Source organism: Rhea pennata, chromosome 1 (genome assembly GCF_028389875.1).
Source record: "Rhea pennata isolate bPtePen1 chromosome 1, bPtePen1.pri, whole genome shotgun sequence".
In the NCBI taxonomy this organism is placed as follows: domain Eukaryota; kingdom Metazoa; phylum Chordata; class Aves; order Rheiformes; family Rheidae; genus Rhea; species Rhea pennata.
The window spans coordinates 41771934-41793670 of record NC_084663.1 but is presented as its reverse complement, the minus strand read 5'-3'; the positions used below and the strand labels follow the sequence as shown (position 1 = coordinate 41793670).

The following is a 21737-nucleotide window of genomic DNA, read 5'->3' as shown; positions in this document are numbered from 1 at the left end:
ACAACACTGGACATCATGGGAAGAAAACATCTTCTCGCTGTAGGAGTGAGTGGGCATAGCCAGATGGTCATCTCCTAGTTTATGGGCCTGGTATCAAGATATTCCTCTGCTGAGCTGTAGTTCTATTGCAGTGTATGTTCTGGCTTTACTTCTTGAAGGCAGAGATGAGAGCTGTGGTCTCTTTGGAAGGGAAGGTTGAAGGGTTACGTAAAACATCCTTGCTGCTCTTTCTCATGTGCTAGGGGAATAAATCATGATGTACTATTTGCTCTTAGGTTCCTTATTCCCAGTAGAGAGGTCACAGCCTGTTTGTTAACAAACACAGTCTCATAAATGATAATGAGAGATATTTTTTCCTGACTGAGAGAGAGAAGAAGAAAAGGAATAAATGAGGCATTGTGGTATTCAAAACATTGTAGGAATCTTTCTACCACTTCCGTGCAGAGCTCTGTGGAATGGGCAGATGTTGCCTCCTAGAAATTTCAAAAAAAAAAAAAAAATCCTTTAGTGCCTTGGGATTCATTTTCTGACTTGCATTGCTATACACAGAAACCAGCCTCATCCTGCATTTCTGTTCACCAAAAGAGCAGGAGATGCCAAAACATCCTGGAGTCTTTCGAGAGACTGCAGGATACTGCTGGTTTTCAGGTAAACCATTTCACCTGATCTACCTACGTATTTCCCACGGTGCTCATCGCTTTGATTTTGCAGTTGGAATGACTCCTGCGTCTCAGGGCATCACCCGGTGCCTGCCCTGAAACATGGTGCTCGCCTAGCATTCTGCCTGAGGCACGGACAGCTTTGCAAACCTGCTCCAACTTTTGAATTCATAATGCACGGAAACCAGGAGCATTTTGGCTCTGTATGGAAAGCAGGGGAAGGAGAGGGGGGGACTTGTGAACATTTTTGGTAATTCTGCCTGTAGAAAGCCACATGCCAGCCAAGCTACTGAAAAGGAACTTTCAAAATTTAGAGTTCCCTTTAAAAATAATCAGGTGAAATAGCTGCTACCTCCAGCTGCTGCTTACCTACTCCTTTGGATACTGAGGAAGCAGCAAGAGAGAAACTGCTGGGTTTTTGGTTGTAAGGAAGAGTTGTGTATTTTCTAACAGAGAGCAAAGGGACTCTCAGGATAATGTAAGAGTACAGCAATTCAGTACCTTTCCTTGAATTGCAAAATTTCTTTGCACAGCCTTCTTCCAGTTCTAGGTAAGTATTGGCCTAAATAAACAGTCCAAACACTTTCAAGTCTATCTCATTTCCCATTTACTTTCTGGGAGAAACTATTTTACATGTTTTAAGTATTTTTTGTCAGCGATGTAGCAGAGTTAGTATTTCATCATTCTGCTGCTTTTGGCCATGACCCAATTATAGTCTGATTATTAGACTCCTGCAAGGTAGATTTTGCTAAATACATTTGACTTTTTTCATTTGAGCTACAATCTTTGCAGCCTTCCCCTTCAGCCTGTGATGTCAATATAAGCACTGTGACCTTTAGAGCAGTTCAGCTGGGAACATGCTGCCTGTTCCCTTTATACCTAATTTGCTGATCATTTCCAACCGTGTAAGACCACAAGTGAGAACTCTGTTTGATAGCAGCATCTGCTAGTACCCCCTCCTTTTTTATTATTATTTTTAATCCTTATCTAATTTTGGCAGGACTGCAATTCCTGCTCTTGAACGTGATAAAGGCATCAGCACACAGCCCAGCCCCACAGTAAGAGGCTGTGAGAGCTCTTAGGCAGGATGTCTCGATCTGGCACCTGCTGAAATGGGGTCATTTGACCTGCATGATTGGCAGCATCGCTCAGTCCTGGTCAGCTGGGGTGACCTTGCTGGGTACCTGCGCCCCAGATAATCCCTGGGCTTATTATTGCTATTGGCACATCTTGTCTTTGTTGCTGCCTCCCTTTATTTCCTCTCCCCTGAGCTAGAGAAGGTCCCAAATGCTAATTAGAAGTGTTGCTTAACCAGGGTGATTTAGGAGGATATTTTCTACTCTACTTGTGGTTTCCCCAGTGCAAGCCTGAATGTGCAGAGCAATGTGGGGAAAGAACTGAGACGGTCACAGACTTGAAGGCGAGAAAGGACCATTAGAGGAAGCATAATCGCCTGCAGGGCATCATTACATTTTGTTCGAGTGTCCATATAATGAACTAAATAAGTTGTGTAAGATTAACGCACGTCATCCCGAAAGGCACAAGGTCTTCAGCAAAAGCCATCAAGGAGAGGAGGATCCGTTGCTATCCTAACTTTTTGATACTTATCCTTCTTTTAGAAAATGTGTTTGTATACAAATTGTATTTCTTATTATTGCTATTAATCCAAATTATCACCGAGTCTCTTATCTGAACTAAAGCCTTTCTAATATCAGGTATTTAGATACCCTATAGAAGCAATCTCTGGCAATTTTGATAAGAAAATGACATTTTTTTTCTGGAGTTTTTGGCAATTTTCCTGTCTTCCAGTTATTTTGGTGGATCTCTTCTGCAAGTTAATTTTAATTCTGTGAGAAATATGATCACTAACTTGACACTGTATTCCAGGATCACCATGCCAATGCTGTACACCAAAATCACATCACAGTGTTGATCACTATTTTCTTGTGCATATATCTTTTTTTTTGTTACAGCATTTTTTGGGGGCACTTCAGCTGCCTGGCTTGTCCTCTTTAGTTCCTAAATCCTGCACAAGAGCCAGTCCTTTCCAGGATCTTATTTCCCCCTGTGCAGATGCAACCAGCATTCCTTCTCCCTACAGGTGTGCTTTTGCACTGAATTGTGTAAAAATACTTCTTTTTCGGGTAGCTCCAGCACAGCAAGCGACCCAGCTCACTCCGCATGACTGCCGTATCACTGTCTATCCCCGTGGCAACCTGGGCATCTTCCACACATTGGCTTTGCAGTGCTCCTCTTTTGCCAAGCTTTCAGGTGCTTGACAGAAATGTTGCCTTGGTCATATCCTGACTGAATCAGAAATCTTGCAAATCCTTCATTTTATGACTGTTCCTTGTTGTTAATCAGCTAGGTCTTAATCCACTGACTGTGTCCTATAATATGTAGTGGTGGGGAGGAGGTTCTCTTTTTTTTTTTTTTTTTGAGATATCACACAGGTAGCCTGTTGTAAAGTGAATAGTTCAGAAGTCTGGCATGTGTTCACAATTGCCTTTTATATACCAAACTTGTAAACCTGAAAAGTGAAAGATGCGTTAAATAATGCAGGTCTGTTCCTATAAAATGCTGAAGCCAGTAATTAAATGTACATCTTTTTAATAACTGAATCACACATCAAGCTTATCCATAATTTCATCTAGGATGGAAGTCAGCCAGCCAGCCTATAGCTGTCGGCCTGTGACATCCTACTTGTCCTTTTCAAGTATCACATCGCCACCTTGCTTTAAATCTTCTGGATTTCCCCTGGTATCCCAGAAGCTACTGAAAAATCGTTATCATCTCCTCCAACCTTTTTGGGACCCTTGGGGTGCACAAGATGCACTCCTGTTACAGGAACACAGCATCCTGCATCTTCCAAAAGCAGAGAAACAGCTCTCAATGAATGGATGCTTCTGCCTTTTTTGTATCCTTTTAAGCATTTTTCTGTTGTCAGCTTTTGGAGATTCTCACTCATTTTCAGGTTTCATTTTGTGTATATTTACATTTGATAATTGTCCTTGAATAAACAGTAATTCCAATATTTAGAAACTGTATCATTCCTGCATTGGCCGGGTGAGGTATTAGCATTACCAGGACTGGTTGTCCTTTCCTGAGTGTCTGGAAAGCCCCAGTATATCACACATGCAACTATGAACTGGTGATACTAAAGCTGTAATGTTTTGGGGGCTCTGGGGGCATCTGTGATGCCGTTGATAGGAAACTGCAGTAGTTTGAGCCCCCCATATAACCTTGGAGCTGTGTTAAAGGAAAGCTGGAGCTCAGCACCCTCTGTCTGCCCCCCTCCTGCCCTCTAAGTCTACTTCTGCTTTTCTTTGGAAGCTGCAAGAGCAACTAGTTCAATTGAGAGATTTCCAAAGGGCTCTGCAGCTCTTCCAACCTGCTCAGACTTGGAGTCTCCTCGTATGACAACGTTTTGAAATGTCCACAAATATGTTTTCTCGCTACCCATTCATGTATTAAATACTCATCTCAATGATGAAACGCCTGTCTGGGTCTCTCTTAATGAACAACTGTCAGATGTTTAGCACCAGTAGACTTTACTGCTCAAATGTGCAGACTTCTTAAAGCTTCTCTCAGTCATTTCAAGCTCTGTCTGGCTGAAAGTAGTGAGGAGGGGGGAGAGGGAAAGGAAGAAGCTTTTACTGTCAATGGGATTCCAGCTGGTTTGTATATAAAATCTTTCCAGGACACCAGAAATGCCTCATTCACCATTTGGACGTCATATTCTAAATAAAACCAATTATTTGGTTGACATCTACAACCCTGCTGAGGTATGTGATAATGGTGTCCCTTGTCTGCTAAGACAAACACATGCATTCTTCCAGCGGCCAGCAAGCCAAACAAGCCCTCGCCAGGCTCGGCGGCAGAAGAATGCGCTACTATTCGGGGGCGCTTTCTGTCTCCCTGCCTGGCAGCACGGGTGAGCCAAGCCGATGAGAATACCCTGGCATAACTTCCTGGCAAGAACCATAATTTTTATGTTGCTTTTGGGTAAACTTCAATGACTCATCTTGTATTCATGCTCATCTATGGTTGGCTTTTTTTTTTTTTCTTCTAATGTTCTGATCTGCCAAGCTGCAAGTGGTTTGCTTAACAATGTGGAATGCTTGAAGAACAGATGGTCTCTTTTCTTCCTCCCAGTGGCATGCGGAAATGAAATTTTATCAATCAAACTTCAGTCTGTGATACTTTATCTGAGACGGTTGTTTTAGCAGCTACTTTGCCACCCACCAGCTTCACTGTATTTCCTTCCACATCAGATATGACTTTATGGCAAATTTAATGTGCAGCAGCTAGCGGTTTGCATTACTGCTGTAACTTCTACCAGATCATCTCCAGTTGTGTACAAACACATACTTAGAGAAAGTTTTTGCTCTTGAATATTTACATTTTAGGCAAGGAATGCAATTTGTCCAAGCTCAGATAATGATAGATCTGATTATAGATTCCCAGGTCTCCTTGCTCACTGTACAGCTCACTACACTGACTCACCTTCGTCAGGGCTGGTGTACCTGAGTAATATTCAGCCTATGAACTGTATTTAAACCCAGACGCAGAATCTGGGAGAACTGTTTGCTTTTTCCATATGCTATTTCATGAACGATTGATCAAAAGATGAATAACAAGAGAAAGAATGCTACATGCCCCACTGCTGTGCTTGTTGAGAGATTGCTTTCCTGGAGGGTTGACTGGCATAATTTTTTTTCAGTGAAATCTTACTTGCTACTATTAGGAAACAATCAACACAACTCCCAGATGCACACTATTCACCTATACAGAGTATCAAGCATAACAGCTAAAATCAGAGTTTGCCTGGGTTGTTATGACTATTGAGAAAGTAAGATCTGGGGCTGTTGTGACGACTGTATTGCATACGCTCAGTCCAGAGTGCTCTGAAAGCCTTTATCAACATCTTTGAACTAAGAAAAGGGTTGGCTCCTTGGTTGCCCGAAAGACTTCTTTCCCCGTAGATAGAAGAAATTTGATGTAACAGCTCAAATATCCCCATATGGAGCTGGCATAATTCAGCTTCTTGAGGCTGTTGACAAATGGTGTGATGCTGGCCTAGAACTAGATCAGCACATGGACATCCCAGGCTTTAAGATGGATTTAAACAGAGTATTCACAAAGACTAATTAAGCAACAGCAGCTGCTCTTCATAGGTCTGTCTGCAGGGCAGCAAAGTGAGAGAAACTCCTCCGGGAGTGACTCAGGCCACCTACATTAAGCTCCTGCTCTGAATCACCTCCTGGGAGAGCCTCTGCTCCCATGTGATTGCCCCTCTCCATCGTTACAAGTTACACGTTACTCCTTTTACAGCTGTGTCCCCTGGGCTCCTCTGTTGTCATTGTGGAGCTCGGCCAGAAGAAACATCTGTAAAATCTATTGCAGGTGAAAAGGATAAGCATCTTCTAAGTGATTTTATAGATTCAAATGGGCTTATATTTTTCCAAGCAGAAAATACAGCTTGCTAAATACGGGTTTTGAAACTCGCTCCTAATATTTTAAAGTGAAAAAACAATGGCCATATGGGATTTAGCAAGTCACAAGCCAGGCTGTGATAAGCTGCTTTGTTTGTCAGTTCCCAGCTGCTACTTTGATAAATCACAGGGGAATTTTCTCACTTGCTGAGCTGCTGGCTATTGCAGGAGTGGATATGGAGAACAAAAAGTTTCATGTTAGATTTTATGGGCTGGAGTCTTCAGTCTGCCGGGTTCCCTGTGAGTCACATGAATGTGAACCAAGGATAAACTGACTCCATTGAATCACTGTTTTTATGGGGAGAGAGTTCTCCATGGACATAAAGCTGGTGCAGATACTGTGCCAGCTTTGGATTTCAGACACGCGTCCTTTGGCATAAAGAACAAGAAGGAATGGAGACATGTGGGACTAGGGCTCCTCCGTGTCCGACTCATGCCTGTTTATTTCCCCCAAGTTTGAGTTATGCCTGCAGCAGAAATTATAGGCTTAGAGCTGTTCCTACAGCTGCTGGGACCCATTGCCTGTCATCTTTAACTACACACAAGCACATTTACTAATGCATGTATCTGACCAGGATAAGAAAGGAGGTTTATGTGCCTTCTGGCACAAAAAGTGTGAGAATGTCCCAGGGTGAGACAGTTGATTGCTATTACACCCTCAGCTCAAAAAAAGATATATCAGACTTTGCCCCTTGAGCTGCCTGGCCCTGTAGATAGCAGTGAGCTTGTCTACAAAGCAAGTATCTCAGTGCAAGGAAGACCAGTGCATTTGGCTTTATGAAGCTATGTATTTCAAAATTAATTTGTCTGTGATTCTGCTGACACTTTCTGATTATGCTACTGTCCCAGTAAAATAAAGGGTTTACTAAAATAAATTTCCCATCCCTACACCATGGCAGATAAGATGGAAAATATATATGGCTAATTAAATTTTTTTTATCTATTGGATAGCTTAAGCAGTTTATAGGATTGATTTGAATAAAACCAATGATGCAGCCAACTCAAATGGCTGGGAAATGACTTCTTCATTCTAAAATCCTAGAATAACATAGCAAAGCAACCTTGATTTCCTATAATCTGTCAAAGGAAGGACTTCTCAGATAGTACAGCATATAATATACTCCTGAAATGTCCTCTGTTTAATGAACAGCTGATACTGGCTAACCTCATGGAAATAAGAGAGAATTAGTACCAGCTGCAAAATAGTGAAACTGGCAGTTGGTATTATGCCTGCTATAAATATTTTTAATTAAAAATTGTTTTCTGTCTCTTCAATTGGTATAATAGCGATGATGCTTACTGAGAGTTACTGAAGATGTAATAGGATTCCCCTTCGTGTATCGCAGAGCTATTTATTCTGCTGTAATTTTGCTATAGTGGAAATCTGCATAATAATGCCTGGATTCTAGTATAAGAGAAAAATAAACGGAGGGAGTATTTTATCTGTGCGTTTCAGAATAACACTTGTGAGCACTGTTGGGAATTCTGAAAAAGCCACGCTGCTCAGAGGCTAGCTGCTTACGTGTGACTCTGAAACGATTTCCGCAACCTTGGTTTGGAAATTCCAGCTTCAGCCCAAAGCCCATGAGGCACTGCACACGTTTGGAAAGGGATCTGTTCGGTGTGATTATGGATTAGTAATTTGCCCTTTTATAAAGAACAGGGCAGTGACTCCTGTTTCCCCAGTACCTTGGCACCGGGCTGGCCTCAGTGAGTAGCAGAGATTCGCAGGCTTCTTCCCTGCCCCTGCGTTGAAAGAGCCCCAAGCGCTCCCTTCCTCGCACCTCCAGAGGTGTTTCCTCCCAAAACACCCACCGCAGAGCAGCCGGGAGAGGTGCACACGGGAGGCGATGGCCATGGCGCGGTGCGACTCCTGCCTCCCTCCTCCCTGAGCGCTGCAGCTGGCCCGGGGGGTCCCCCAGGGCCGGCCGTGGGGAGAGGCGGTGAGCGACGTCTCCTCCTCTCGGGAGCAAGGAGCCTGTTTGCCCAGATCCATAAAATCCCTGGCAAAACGAAGATGCTGCTTTAACTAAACAGGATGCACTATAAACCAGCTGGAGAAAACTCTGCATTAGGTGGGGGAATTTCTGAAGAAGAAAGGAGGGATCGCTTTCTCATCTTCATTTGATTCTGTTCCCTTCTGTGGCTTTGGGTCAATATCCTGGCTTAGCCATTTCTTCCATCTCCTTCCTCGCTCTCTCAGCCTCCTACCTTACTCCTCCGTGGTTTCTGGTACGTCTATCCCTCATCGGTACTCAACCTCACCCTCCCATTTCTGTTTTCTAGTGTACACCCCAGACCCTGGCGCAGTTTGCCACAGCGTGGTTGGTTGTTTTCTGACAACTGCTGGAGGCACAAGTCAAGACAAAAGCCTCACTCTATCCATCACCGTATGAATACATGAAAGGACACATCCCGTGCTCCGAAGACCTTTTGATCTAAACCTGCTGTTTGGATTTCATAATATTAAATTCCTTCCACAGTTCAGCTCTCATCCTTTTCTTAGTGACAACAGTTTTAATGCAGCAAGCCTTTCCCCAGACAGGGCTATCACCTTTTTTTCTATTGTTTCTTTCTGGACATCATCCTTCTTCCAAAAATTATCATTGCCTGGCTTCTCCATCTAACCCTTTGAACTGCTTTTATGGTTTGTAGTCCTCTTATTTTCCACCTCAATTAGCTCTCTTTCAAAGGGACGCCCTGTCCACACTCACAAACTCTGCTCTCCCTTAGCTCAGCTGAACTTACGATGGCCTATGTCTCCTTTTCTTTATCTCTTCATGCCTTCAGGATAGCTACACCTGAAAGTTTTGCTATTAGCTCAGTAATATTCTCCTTTATTTCTTGCAAAATCTTCCTTCCTCCTGCTTTTCAGGCCTCAGAATATTAACAGATAAATGATTGAGTGTTTGCTTGTTCCTAGGCCTACTCCCCCCCCCCCCCAACAGGGCAGGTGAGCTGCTATTTGTCCACTGTGTACTTGCAGTAAAGTGCAGATTTGTTATCTGGCAAAAAGATAGCTCCTTAGAATGGGAATTAGCATATGACCAAATCCATGTCTGCTTGCCGGTACAAAGGTCATATTAACAGAATGATGAATGAGTCAAAAGGGACTTTTTTGCAGGCGGCTGGGAGTTTCTCTTTCATTGTTTTAATTCTGCCAGGCTATTTTTCAGTGTTGGGTCACTCAGAACCTTAATTTTATTCAGATAAAGAAAGATCTCTATATTAACAGAAAAAAGACAACAAAATTTTGATTTTTTTCCCTGTATCTAGTCTTGACTGCCTGTGACATTTTGTATGAAAGAGATGAAATTTTAAGAGCCAGCCACCCCAAGAACAGTTTTCACTTGCCCGTGTGGTTGTTTCCCGCTCTGTTGTAAACTAAAAGAATTAACCCCCCCCCTTAGCCAAGATAAATTTGAAATAAAGTTCTCCAGTTATTTGAATCTAAAGGCAGTATTGATTATTTAATTATGTAGAAATTATCCAGAGATTAATGACTGTCCCAGAGCAGTTAATGGCCCTTCTCTCTGCCATCAACACAGGCTGCTTATTAATCCCTGAAAAATGGCTTGCATAACAATCATAACCTGCTGTTAAAAGTTTATAAATAGATAAAAGTGTCACATGGATTTACGAGTGGTGAGGCTGAATGGGATCTGTGTGGCGTTTCTAGTGAATGAATGCCATGTACATGAGCTCATCTGATTGCCTGAATTATCTCAAAATCCCGAGTTGCTCTTTTGGATTTGAAAATGTCATGTAAGAAAGTGCCAAGTGGCTGGAGTCCTATCTAGTGACTGGGAAATAATTCCTGTGCTGCATATTGAAGAGGCAACTTTGTTCTAATAGCAATGATCTGCCCTTTTTATCATATATCCCGAAATGCACTTAAGGGAGGTTGCTCTGCTGTGCTGTTTTGTTTGTTGGTTTGTTTTTAATGAGAAAAAAAATAGGCATCTATGTGCACATACAGAGCTGAATAAGGCACCAGCTTTTCACTGAAGCCCAGCAACTACTTCAGCAGGCACAGCAGTCTTATTGGCTTGAATCTGAATTATTCACATCAAAGTCTTCAAAGCAGCATTTTGCACCCAGGTGTCTCTATCACTCTGGACACCAGCCTCCTGCACCCCATCCCATCTGCAGCCAGTGTCTCCCCACCCCTGACCCCCCCGGGAAAGACATGCCTGGTTATTGCATTTGAACCATGACTAACAACAACGATTTAAGCATGCTGTCATTCACAGTCTCAGAAGACCGCACTGAGGAATGGAGCGGGGTCTGTGCAGACATCCTGCACATGTGAAAAATTAGCAAAGCAGCTTCTTCATAAGCGATCAGACCACAGAGCCTGAAGTAAGACAAAAATTGAGAAATTACTGTCTCCTTCAAAGAATCAGACCAGAGGGGATGCGAGGGACTTTCCTGAACACTGCCTTCCAAGTCTGTTAGCACAATTGCCTGTGTCTGCCATTACTTTTAGCAGACCTGTCTGAATCGGGCAAAATTGTGTGTCAGTGCTATGCTGCTCCAGGGAGGGCTCTGACCTTAGAAACTGCAGCCTTTCCCAATTCCCTGATGGTCAGAGCCTGCTGCAACGCGCCTTCGCCTCCCCTGCTGCTTTGGCCACACTACCTCCCTCCCTGGATCCCTCCGTTGGGCTGCTGGTCCTCTGTTACAGCAAAAAATGTAATTTGGCCACATCTGCGATGTTTCGGTGTGTTGTATTAGGTAGGAGGAACACACATGTAGGAGAAGCGAGGGTATGAGTAAGTGGTGAATTTAACTATTTACCCTCCTTCAAACCCTTCCAAAATCGGCTTTGCTGCACTTCCTGGCCTGTTGTTTGCCCAGAGGCACACTGCGCACTTTATGCGCTACTTCTTCGAGGAGAAATCCTTCCCCTGGCACCGTTCCAGCCATGTCTGCATATTCACCTGCGCCTACACTCGGACTGCAGCCCTTCCTGTGCCGTGTTTGCAGCTGCTTGGCAAGGGGACACCAGTCTCCGGCTGGCGCCTGGGCTCTGCGATAATGCAGCCAAAAAGCAGTCGCAGGAGATGAGGAGACTTCTGCGCCCCAGAGCTCAGCGAAGTAAGTTGCCTCCCTGTGTTCATTCAGGGGCATGGCATCTTTCAGGAAATGAGGTACAGCATCCCTAGTCTGGTCCTAAGCGAAGGAGGTGCAGGGGGCCCAGCTGCTGCACGGCAGTGGATATGCAAAGAATTGCTCAACAGTGCAAATATATTTCCTGCAGCCTCCATCCCTTCTCCTGTCCTCCCCACACAAGAAACCACGAGGTATACGGCAGCTCAGTTTGGGATACTCTGCTCAGAAGCAGCGGTCACTGCCATCTAGTGGGATCAAGGAAGGATAACTAAACATCCATGCATCGGATAAATGGCCTTGAACTGCAGAAGGGACCCAAGAGCATCCCTCTTCTGGGGGCCCTTGGGGATTCCTCTCAGGGAAGAACACAATAACCTGATATATCTTTTCCTTCAAGGCAGCTCCAGGGGCACAGCAGAGCCCTGTGTTGCCCATGTGTCCTCCATGCGGACCTGGAGACACCCACAGTTGGTCCTTAGCAGGCCTGCAAGCACTCGTACCCCAGCATCCCTGCTTTAAGGATGTGGATAGAAAGACATTAAAATAAAAGGACAAGTCAGGCTTCATCCTTCCTCAGAGAAGCAGATGTTCTCTTAACGGTCTCGTCCAGTTCTTCACTTCATTGACTTTAAATAGTCTCCATAAAAGAGGGTGAAGTGCTTGCTATTTTTCTCCCTTGCTTTTTTAGTGAAGAAAATGTCCAGTTACAAGTACAGGAAAGGGAACTTATAAGGATGCAGAAAATCAGCCAGAGCATCTTAAACTACATTATTCATTGAATAATTGGATCTCATCAGGAATATACATTTTCTTTAGTTATGAGCACTGTTAAGGGTACTTCAAGTATTTATCAAAGTACTGCAGTTCACATTTTGGCAACGCTCGTCTTTTTTTCCTTTGTTTTGCATAATAACAATACTAAAATAAAGATGAAAAACCTGGAAAAAAATACATTTCACATTTAAGAGGAGGAAGAAAAGAAGACACTTGGTACATGCCTCTCATCTTAATGGTAGTGTTAGATTTATTAAAGTTGGTGACTGCAATTTGAGTAGATAGAGAATTCAGAAGTGGCTACAAAACTCTCCTGGGAAACTGCAAGAGCGCTCTGGTAGCGTGGCTACCCACCCGATTTAGCCATTAAAGTTAATATTGCTGTTAGAAATAGGAACAACTGTCACCAAGATGTAGGCACACGTTAAAATACTGTAATTCTGATGTGAAAATATGGGTTTTTTTGTGTTGACAAACAGCAAGTAAAACTTGTGGCCCAAAATACCTGCACCTGCCTGTTTGCCACGGTCTAAATAGTTGAAACTAGCATTGCTTATCCGCGGGAAATGGAGCAGAACAGCCGTGCCCATTTGCGTTGGCTTTTCTCTCCCTTTCCGCTCTCGGGGAAGGACAACGCCGCAGGACAACGCCGCAGGACGTCGCCCCGCCGCTTCAGCAGGCCGGCACCTCCTCAGCGCGTCCCCTCGAGCCGTCCCCGTCCCCCCCCCAGGAGAGCGTGCGTGGACGCGCTCAGGCCAAGCAAAGGTGCCGGTCTGCCCTGTGAAAACCCACGGCTTGCGTGGTCATTCTTCTCATTTTTGAGGGAAAAAACCCAAATCACGGCCCCGCCACTGGCTCCTCTCAGTTCCGCCGCCACCGGCCGCGCGCGGCGCCGCGGGCCCGCCGCTCCCGGCATGCAGCGCGCCCCCGCGGGAAAGACCGCAGCTCCCGGCATGCAGCGCGCCCCCGCGGGGAAAGACCGCAGCTCCCGGCATGCAGCGCGCCCCCGCGGGGAAAGACCACAGCTCCCGGCATGCGGCGCGCCCTCGCGGGAGAGACCGCAGCTCCCGGCATGCAGCGCGCCCCCGCGGGGAAAGACCGCAGCTCCCGGCATGCGGCGCGCCCTCGCGGGAGAGACCGCAGCTCCCGGCATGCAATGTGGCCTCCCGCCCCGGCCCGGCGGCGGGTGAACGGCGAAGGCTCCGAACCGACATGGCGGCGCCCGGGGGCGTAGAGGCGGCGGAGCAGCCGCGGCCGAAGCGCTCGCACAAAAAGAAAGCGGAAAAAGGTGGGGGGCAGGTGTGCGGCGCGGCAGCGGCGCTGGAAGGGTTGAGGGGGAGCGTGTGAGAGCCGCGCGGCTTCCTGGGCCTCCCTCGGCCGGGGGTGGGGGGGCGCACGCAGGTGCTCAGTGCGGGGAGTGGGCAGCCGGGGCCTGACTGCGATGACCCCCTCGTCACGGCGCTTTGGTTGCACCTCCAAGAGTGTTGTACCGAGTTCTTGTTTAATAGGTTTGTGAAGCATATGTCAGTTGAGGAGCGCTTTTTTAAAAAAAACTTGCTTCAGAACAGTAATTTTTTTTTCAAGGGCAGGAAAAATGCATAACTGGGTGTTGAATGAACCCAGTTGAGTAACTGTTTCCTGTTATTCCTTCTTTTGTAGTTAAGCAAGGAGGAGGGAGAATAGTAACTGATGAAAGAGAGCTGGGCTTCTTTAGCCTGGGGAAGAGAAGACTGAGGGGGGGATCTTATCAATGTGTATAAGTACCTGAAGGGAGGGTGTCAAGGGGATGGGACCAAACTCTTTTCAGTTGTCCCGTGTGACAGGACAAGAGGCAGTGGGCAGAAATTGAAGCGCAGGAAGTTCTGCCTGACCGTGAGGGGGAATTTCTTCCCTGTGAGAGTGACGGAGCACTGGCACAGGTTGCCCAGAGAGGTTGTGGAGTCTCCTTCTCTGGAGATTTTCAAGGCCTGTGTGGATGCAACCCTGTCTGCCAGGCTCTAGGTGCCCCTGCTGAGCAGGGAGGTTGGACTAAAAGATCTCCAGAGGTCCCTTCCAACCTTACTGATTCTATGAAAGACAAAAAGTAATTAAATATGTGTTGTTGTTTTGTTTACAGTTGATGAAGCTGAACTTCTCACTGTCCCAGATGGATGGAAAGAGCCAGCCTTCACAAGAGAAGATAATCCCAGAGGGCTTCTGGAAGAAAGCAGTTTTGCAACATTATTCCCAAAATATAGAGAGGCATACTTGAAAGAGTGCTGGCCACTAGTCCAGAAAGCCTTGAGTGAACATGTATGAATAGTTGTTTATTATAGTGTTATATTTTATTGTTTGCAACATACAGGTATTATATCACCTAGTAAAAATAGTGCAGGTCACTTTTCTAGTATTGCATGTATTTATATTTATAATATGCTTGTATTTGGAATTTGTGTTTTTTTTTTTTTTTTTTTTTTTTTTTTTGTTCCCACTGATATCAGTGGAGGTCTGTGTAGCCAGGCCTAAAGTTCCTCAGAATTGTTGAATTTTCAGTGAAACACATTGCAGCAGCAAGAATCTAGTCATCCAGAAGCTGATAACTTTACTGCACCTAAATTGAAGGAGATGAGGGAGGTGACATTTTGGGGACTTGTGATACGTATATTCAGTCAGGGTTTTTTATTATTTATTTATTTATTTAATATTCTTAAGCTGGAAGTGATTTTTAGGAATTCTTGAAAATGTGCGTTCAGCATGTAATGTTCTGTTTCTTAACTTCTTAATACTGAAAGTGAATTATGAGATTCTTATTTAGAGATTAATTCACTATTTCTTTTCAAATATTGCAGTATGTCAATGCAACGCTGGATCTGATTGAAGGTAGCATGACAGTCACTACCACTAAGAAGACTTTTGATCCATATGCAATCATCAGGGCTAGAGATTTAATAAAACTTCTAGCAAGAAGTGTTCCATTTGAGCAGGTCTGTACCACATCCTTGGAATTTTGTAGCAAATTATCTTATGTCAGAATAGTTATACTACTTTTTCAAAATGTGGGACTTGCAAGCAGAGTTAACTAAAATGAAAAGAATTATCTATATGGTATTTTCTTGACTGTTATAAATAATACATCTATATTCAGATGATATTCAGATCTACTTCTTGTATCTTTAGGCAGTTCGTATCCTACAGGATGATGTTGCATGTGATATCATTAAAATAGGAACTCTAGTGAGAAACAGAGAAAGTTTTATAAAAAGAAGAGGACGACTTCTTGGTCCAAAAGGATCTACTCTGAAGGTATTTCCATTAGGTGTAGTGATCATGACATTCTTAAACCTGAATCTGTGTCGGATTTTTGGCTTGCCTTTTTTTCTTGCTTGTTTCTATAGGCCCTGGAACTGTTAACAAACTGTTATATTATGGTGCAAGGCAACACTGTTTCAGCCCTGGGACCTTTCAGTGGGCTTAAGGAGGTAAGGGGAGACATGAGCATTTTGTGCAGCATGCTTCTGTGCCCAGCTCTAGGGCAGACTTTACAGGCAGAATCTGGCAACCTGGGGAGGATCTTGCTGATTTTCAGCTATATGTTAGTAAGCAGCATTTACATGAATGTCCGTACTCTTAGCTGCTGGTTTTCATTTTAGTCTCTGACTTCCTTCTTCCCTTGGAAGTAAGAGGATGCTTTGTGAAGTGCTGGGGAGGGTACATTCAGATGTTTCTGAATAATATCTGTGACTTCTTCTATTTCTTCTGCTTTTGTTTCTGTGCCTCCAATGCAGAGTTTGTGTGCATTTTCAAATAAGAAAGTATAGGAGTGAAAATACTGCAGTAATGACATAAGTACAGAATGCTTGTCAAAAGCAAAAATTTCTCATGATGCTGTAAAATCTATGGTAATGGGAAAGCATTATTTGTGGTTGTGTTGAAGTGTCATAAAAACATGACAACAGTGATTTTCTGAACGAGTGTGTCTTCAAGTTGTCTCTGCAGGTTAGCCTTTTCAAGTATCTACAATCTTTGGGAGTGGGGTGGGGGGGAGGAGAATGTTTTCTAATTCTTTTCCAAGTGCCTCTCTGAGGAATTTTGAAACATGATAGTATATCTAGTATTTTAATTGATTGGGATTTGGTGTATTTGCTATGTCTTTTATTCTTTTTTTTTCTTTTATTAAATGTAGGTTAGAAAAGTTGTTTTGGACACAATGAAGAATATACATCCCATATATAACATCAAGGTGAGTATGGCCTAGTGTGCATCTTTGTTTACAGTAAAGTACTATTTCTTATTGTAGAACTGTGTATTAATAATTACATTTTTCTGCATGATAAATTATTTTTTTAGAACTTCTAGACTATGCTTTTTTAAAAAACCTCATTTTGATATCCTCCTTTTCACTGGGGTATATTGCCATTGTTTCATCAATAATAGCCAAGAAAATACCAAAGGAAGAATGTGTGTCAACTTTGCTCTCTTCATGATTGATTGCCTGATGTATGCTCTTGTGAACTGAGACAGCTCCTCTAGTGCATTTCGCCCCTCTTGAGACATGTTTATCTTTCTGGTTCAGCTGTTCATAATTAACCCCCCCACTAATCTCTCTCTGTAGAGAGAGATGGAGAGTTCGGGTGATGCAGCCTGAATGTTAGAGAGTTTAGTAAAACTTAAAGTACTACCCAAGAACTCTAACCTGTAATACTTTTTTTTTTAATAACTTCTCTGTGCCATTCTAAAACTACTGAAGACTTTGATGATCAAAAGGGAATTATCGAAAGATCCTGAACTGAGATCACAAAGTTGGGAAAGATTTTTGCCGAAGTTCAAGCGTAAAAACTTGAAAAAACGCAAGGAGCCAAAAAAGAAAAATATTAAGAAGGAGTACACACCATTCCCACCTCCACAGCCAGAAAGTCAGGTCAGTTAAAGGCTTGATTATACAGGAATATAACATGATTTGAAATCTTGTTCTTGCTAAAAGCAAGTTGGAAGCCCTCTTTGTCAAGTTCTGATTTCCTGATACTACACATGTGGCTAATAGTAATAATTATCTCAAACTTCTCTTGTGCAGATTGATAAGGAATTGGCAAGTGGTGAATATTTCTTGAAAGAAAGTCAGAAGAAACGAAAGCGGGTAGAAGAGATAAAGGTAAAATTGTTCTTACTGTTCATTTAAAAAGTGTTATGACTGCTCTGATTTTCATTTTTGTCCCTTTTGCCCTACACTACTGACGCTTGGCCTTTTTATTGGTAACTTTAGGCAAAACAGGCAGATGCAATCAAGAAAAGACAAGAAGAAAGAAATAAAGCTTTTATCCCACCTAAGGAAAAGCCAGTTGTGAAAGCAAAGAAAGGTAACTTTTAATTTTCCTTTTCCCAGACTTTCTGCAGTTGATTCCTAGGCTAAATGATTATGCAGAGATGTAGCTGTAGGAAGTAAGAAAGGTCACTCAAAACAATCCTAGCAGTTAAATCCATCCATGGAGTTTCCAGGGAGAGTAGAAAAATCAAACAGTTCCTGACTCTATCTATACACTGACAATTCACTGTGGAGCAGCTTCCTGATGGAAGTACAGAGAAGGTTGTCTGAATTAGTTCTTTCAACTGCATCAGTTCTGAGCTTTTTAGAGTTGTAGTGAAGCTGCCTGGCTTCTGCACTTAAATGCATACTTTTCATTTAAAGAAACTACAAAGCAATGCTTCCTTGAAAAGTTGTGCCACAAGTAAGTATCTGTATAAGATAAAATAACAGGTTTTCTTAAAATTAGAAGAAAAATTCACACTATAGGCAGAGTAAGAACTTGTATTCCTTCTCAGATTATTTCTTTAGTGCATAAAATCCCAAAAAAGTTTCCTGGATTCATTGGTTACACTATATACTTATTGTATTAGGTATACTACACACCTATTATTTTATATATTACACGAAGTTTCCTATAAATTTTTTTGAGAAGCATCTGTATTCTGAGGAACTGATTTATTATGCAACACATGTTTTTCTGATGGCAGTTAATTTTTGAGATCATGCTATTGAGTATACTCGTATACTGTGTTCTTCCAGCTGCTGTATTTTGAACTTAAATAGTTCAGTCTTCCAAGAATAAATTACAAGTATATTTTGAATTTAGAGAAGAACTGAGGTACAAAAGGGACAGCTGGTACCTACAGTTGGGTATAGGCATTAATTGTGTGAAAGAACAGTAGTGTCCGAGCCCATGACTCTTGCCCGAAAGAGAAAATGCCACTAGACTAGCAGAATGTTACTTACATTGCTCAGTATTAAGCATTTAACTTAAGTAATTTGACACTCCCCATAAAAAAAAAAAAAAAATCACGGAGTGTTGAATCAAAAGTCTATCTCCTCCCTGCCCCTCTGATTCTGTTTTCAACAGTGGGCAGTAATGAGTGGCCAGAGAAAGGGTATAAGGATATGAAAGGTGTGTGGAGGAGCTCATCACTTTAATACAGAAGGGTGTAATGACCTGATTGCTTCTCCAAGTGTAAGAACTCACTAAGAAATTTCTTAGTGACACCAAGAAGTGTCTTAGAGACACCAAGACAATAGGCAGTGACTCTGTGTTGATTTTGGTGGAATGTCTGAGGGGAGGGTGTTAATAGTTTGTGTGTGTGCAGTGTATGGCACTCATGTTCAAGTGCAGTTGTGTAAGTTTTTTTTATGTGACTACTCTGAATTCTGCTCAAAGACACTTGTGAAGAATACAAGTTTCAATAAAAATTATTAGAATAGCTTGCAAAATCTTTAGTGAATATAAAGTAGAGTCTCAACAAATGCTGCAGGACACAGTTTACTGTCTATAGATTTGAAGTCATCTTGCAGACTACTGTAATTTAGAAAAAGTAAAACTCCTGTCTATTGTTTCTGTTTTATTGTATAGCCTCCACTGAGAAAAAAATTGATATTGAAGCCATCAAGGAAAAAGTAAAGAATGCAAAAAAGAAGAAATTAGGAGCACTTCCAGTGGAAGAAGTCAAACAAAAGATGGCAGCAGATGAAAAGAAAAAGAAGAAAAAGAAATAATTTACCACGCAAGATGCTACTCTTTTATGCTAACATACATTTTCATACTTGGGAGATTTGAGACTTAAAGTTTTAACATCTTACAGATGTCAGTATAATGAACACAAGAAAAGAAAAGGTAGACCATTCTCTTTTCTAAGCATGCTTAAATAATGGCCTAAAGCAGTTGTGCAGAACAGTCAAAGCTCATGAAGAAATCCTACTCTGCCATATTGTTTGAGGAAGTAAGAGACTTCATCTTTCTACAAATTGTCTTTTTAAAGGGAGAGTTCTGTAATACAACCATTTTCGTTTAGCACAAACAGTTAAACATCAGATTGTGAGAACTCAGTGGGAGTCCAAGATAGATTTTTTTTTTTTATGAAAGACTATAAGCAGCCTCAGTTGTGGTGAATAACTTCTACGAAACAGACAAAACTTATTACTGTATTATACTTCTGTTTCTGTGAAAGCTAAGTATGTTTCTTGTCTTGGTGTTAATAAACTATTTTTAATACATTCTTTCTTAAATCCTTTAAATGGTCATCTACTGTAAAAACTGTATTTTAGTTTCCAGGAAACAATTTTACAGTTTCAGGTGAGAATTAAACAACTGTAATCTTAAATCATTAATCAGCTGCCATTCGTTAGCACTATCCTAGAGGCTATTAGACAGAATATGGTATAAAGCGGATGTCTTTCTGCGTAGAATGTGCTGCAGGATAAACATAAATTGTTCCCTTTCTCTAGAGATACTTTAAATTTATTTTTGAAAAGATTGTGTTATAAGAAATTCAGTTACTGTATTTTATTTAGAACCTTCTTTAAAAGAAGTTCGGAGGTTTTTAGTTTTCCTGGAATTTTGACATTTAACCTGTTCCCTTCTTTCTTCTTAGCTTTTTTTTTTTTTTTTTTTCCACCTGTGCAGATGATCTACCCCCTCACTGCTGGGCTTCTCTTATGTTCAGAACAGACTAATTTCAGCAGATTGTGGGCTATCAAAGGAGGTACTGCAGTTCTTCAGTTAAATAGCTGTTTTCACAGTGTTATCCCATAGCTTCTTGCTCATAAATATCCATAAATATGCCTGCTTTAAAAGGGCAATCTGCAGAGCCAGAAGCCAGTAAGGAGAATCTGACTGTAAGCTGTTTTTGTGACACTTGAATGAAGGAGGGAGTGCAAGCATGTTTGGGGAGGGAGAATCCTTAGTTCTAGTCTGGAACAGATGAGATGCTCTTTTCACTGCAAAGGACTGCACAGGTGTTCTCCTGTTTGCTGCTTAAAAGGTGAAAATTAAAAACAAGATTAAGGCTGGTGCTGTGACCACTGGTCACTGCTCGAGTGGCAGTGCAGTGCTAGGTTCATTGGCCTTGTCAGCATTTCAGTTCATGAACCTAATCTGGCTGAAAACACTCTACAAAACAGTTGCTGTCTTCCAGCTAGATCAGCTTACAGCGTGGTTACCAGAGTTGCAATACAGAAAGTACACGGCTTGGCTTGGTGGCAGTCTGGCATTAAATCAACTATATTTCCAAAGAACCGTGCATTTTTAATCTTGGACTCGTTTCCCACAAGTGTAGCATCTATGTAGATTTTTTTGCATCACTTTCCCTTCTGTAGTAAAATCCCTTACAAGCTTCAGGGAACCTTTTCCTTCTCTTGTCATAGGGTGAAAAAGCTTCACACTATGTTTAATCTCTTTCACTTGTTATGGTTGATAGGTTTCAAGGATTGTTGGTTGGACAATTATTTAGTTAAACTGGAAAATCAAGAAAATCCACTTGTATTCCTATGGACAAGTTAGACGAAAGGACATCATGGCTTACAATCCTTATCCAAATGGTAACTGGCTGCATACTCTTAGTGCTTGCTGTTAACTGTTAGTGTTTCTTGCCTCTGTTTTCAGACACAACATGGCTATACAATTCTAACATTTATTTGTATAAAAGCTAATGAATGGAAAATAATGTGGGTTTGGAATGGTGAAAAAGTAGGTTTGATCTTCTCATGAAGACTTTGAAATTCTACAAATCATTTCTTCAAATTAATTTTGGAGTTCATGGACTAGTGAAAAAGTAGCTGAAAGCTGTTTTTAGAGTGACAGCTTGTATTTTGCATTTATTATATGCAAGTTGAGGGCATCTGTATTAAAACAGGCATGGACAACTTATGAAGTGGTTTGATCATCAAGAGTAAAATATCTGGATTTTTGAATGTCCTTAAAAATGAGATCCAGTATTTGTTTGGCATGTCAGGCTTTTTTGGCTGAAAGATATCATGTTGTAAGGTCTGCTCTGTTTTTGTTTGTTATTTTTCCTGAGCCCCAGTGACTTGCAGTGTTTTTTATGGAGCTTTTTATGTGGAATTTCCTTAGAGCTTCTGAAGTATGTGGTTAAAAAAGTTGTGCTGTAAATCTTCTGAACTTTAAGGGCTCTGTGTTTACTTTGTTTACAATCCTAGAAAACAAGTGGAGATTAAACCTAGCAGAGGAGATTCCTGCTGAGCTCATTGTAGCTCCCTGAACGCAATAGTGTATGTTTTTCCCTCTCTTGCAAACGCAAAGAGAAACCTCTTTGCGCAATAGGATCCAGCTGCTTCACTGGGGCAGACGCTGTACAGTGCGGGAGCCCTTCTGTGCAAGAGCATGCACGAAGTATGCATGCTGCCACTGCGCTGCTTGTAGTTCTCACGGCATTT

General features: G+C 42.3%; 1 protein-coding gene across 2 annotated transcripts; it reads left to right on the top strand.

Annotated features, from left to right (window-relative positions):
* Positions 1-13139: 13139 nt before the first annotated feature.
* KRR1 (KRR1 small subunit processome component homolog) lies at positions 13140-19559 on the top strand. 2 transcript variants are annotated; one of them, XM_062567975.1, is made up of 10 exons: positions 13140-13331; positions 14160-14335; positions 14872-15006; positions 15200-15325; positions 15418-15501; positions 16206-16262; positions 16770-16940; positions 17094-17171; positions 17283-17376; positions 18919-19559. In XM_062567975.1, exons 1-10 carry the CDS (start codon positions 13256-13258, stop codon positions 19059-19061), a joined length of 1140 nt encoding a protein of 379 aa, XP_062423959.1. In that variant the 5' UTR covers positions 13140-13255; the 3' UTR covers positions 19062-19559. The 2 variants fall into 2 exon arrangements, with proteins under 2 accessions (XP_062423959.1, XP_062423968.1); XM_062567984.1 differs by lacking the exon at positions 15418-15501.
* Positions 19560-21737: the final 2178 nt, after the last annotated feature.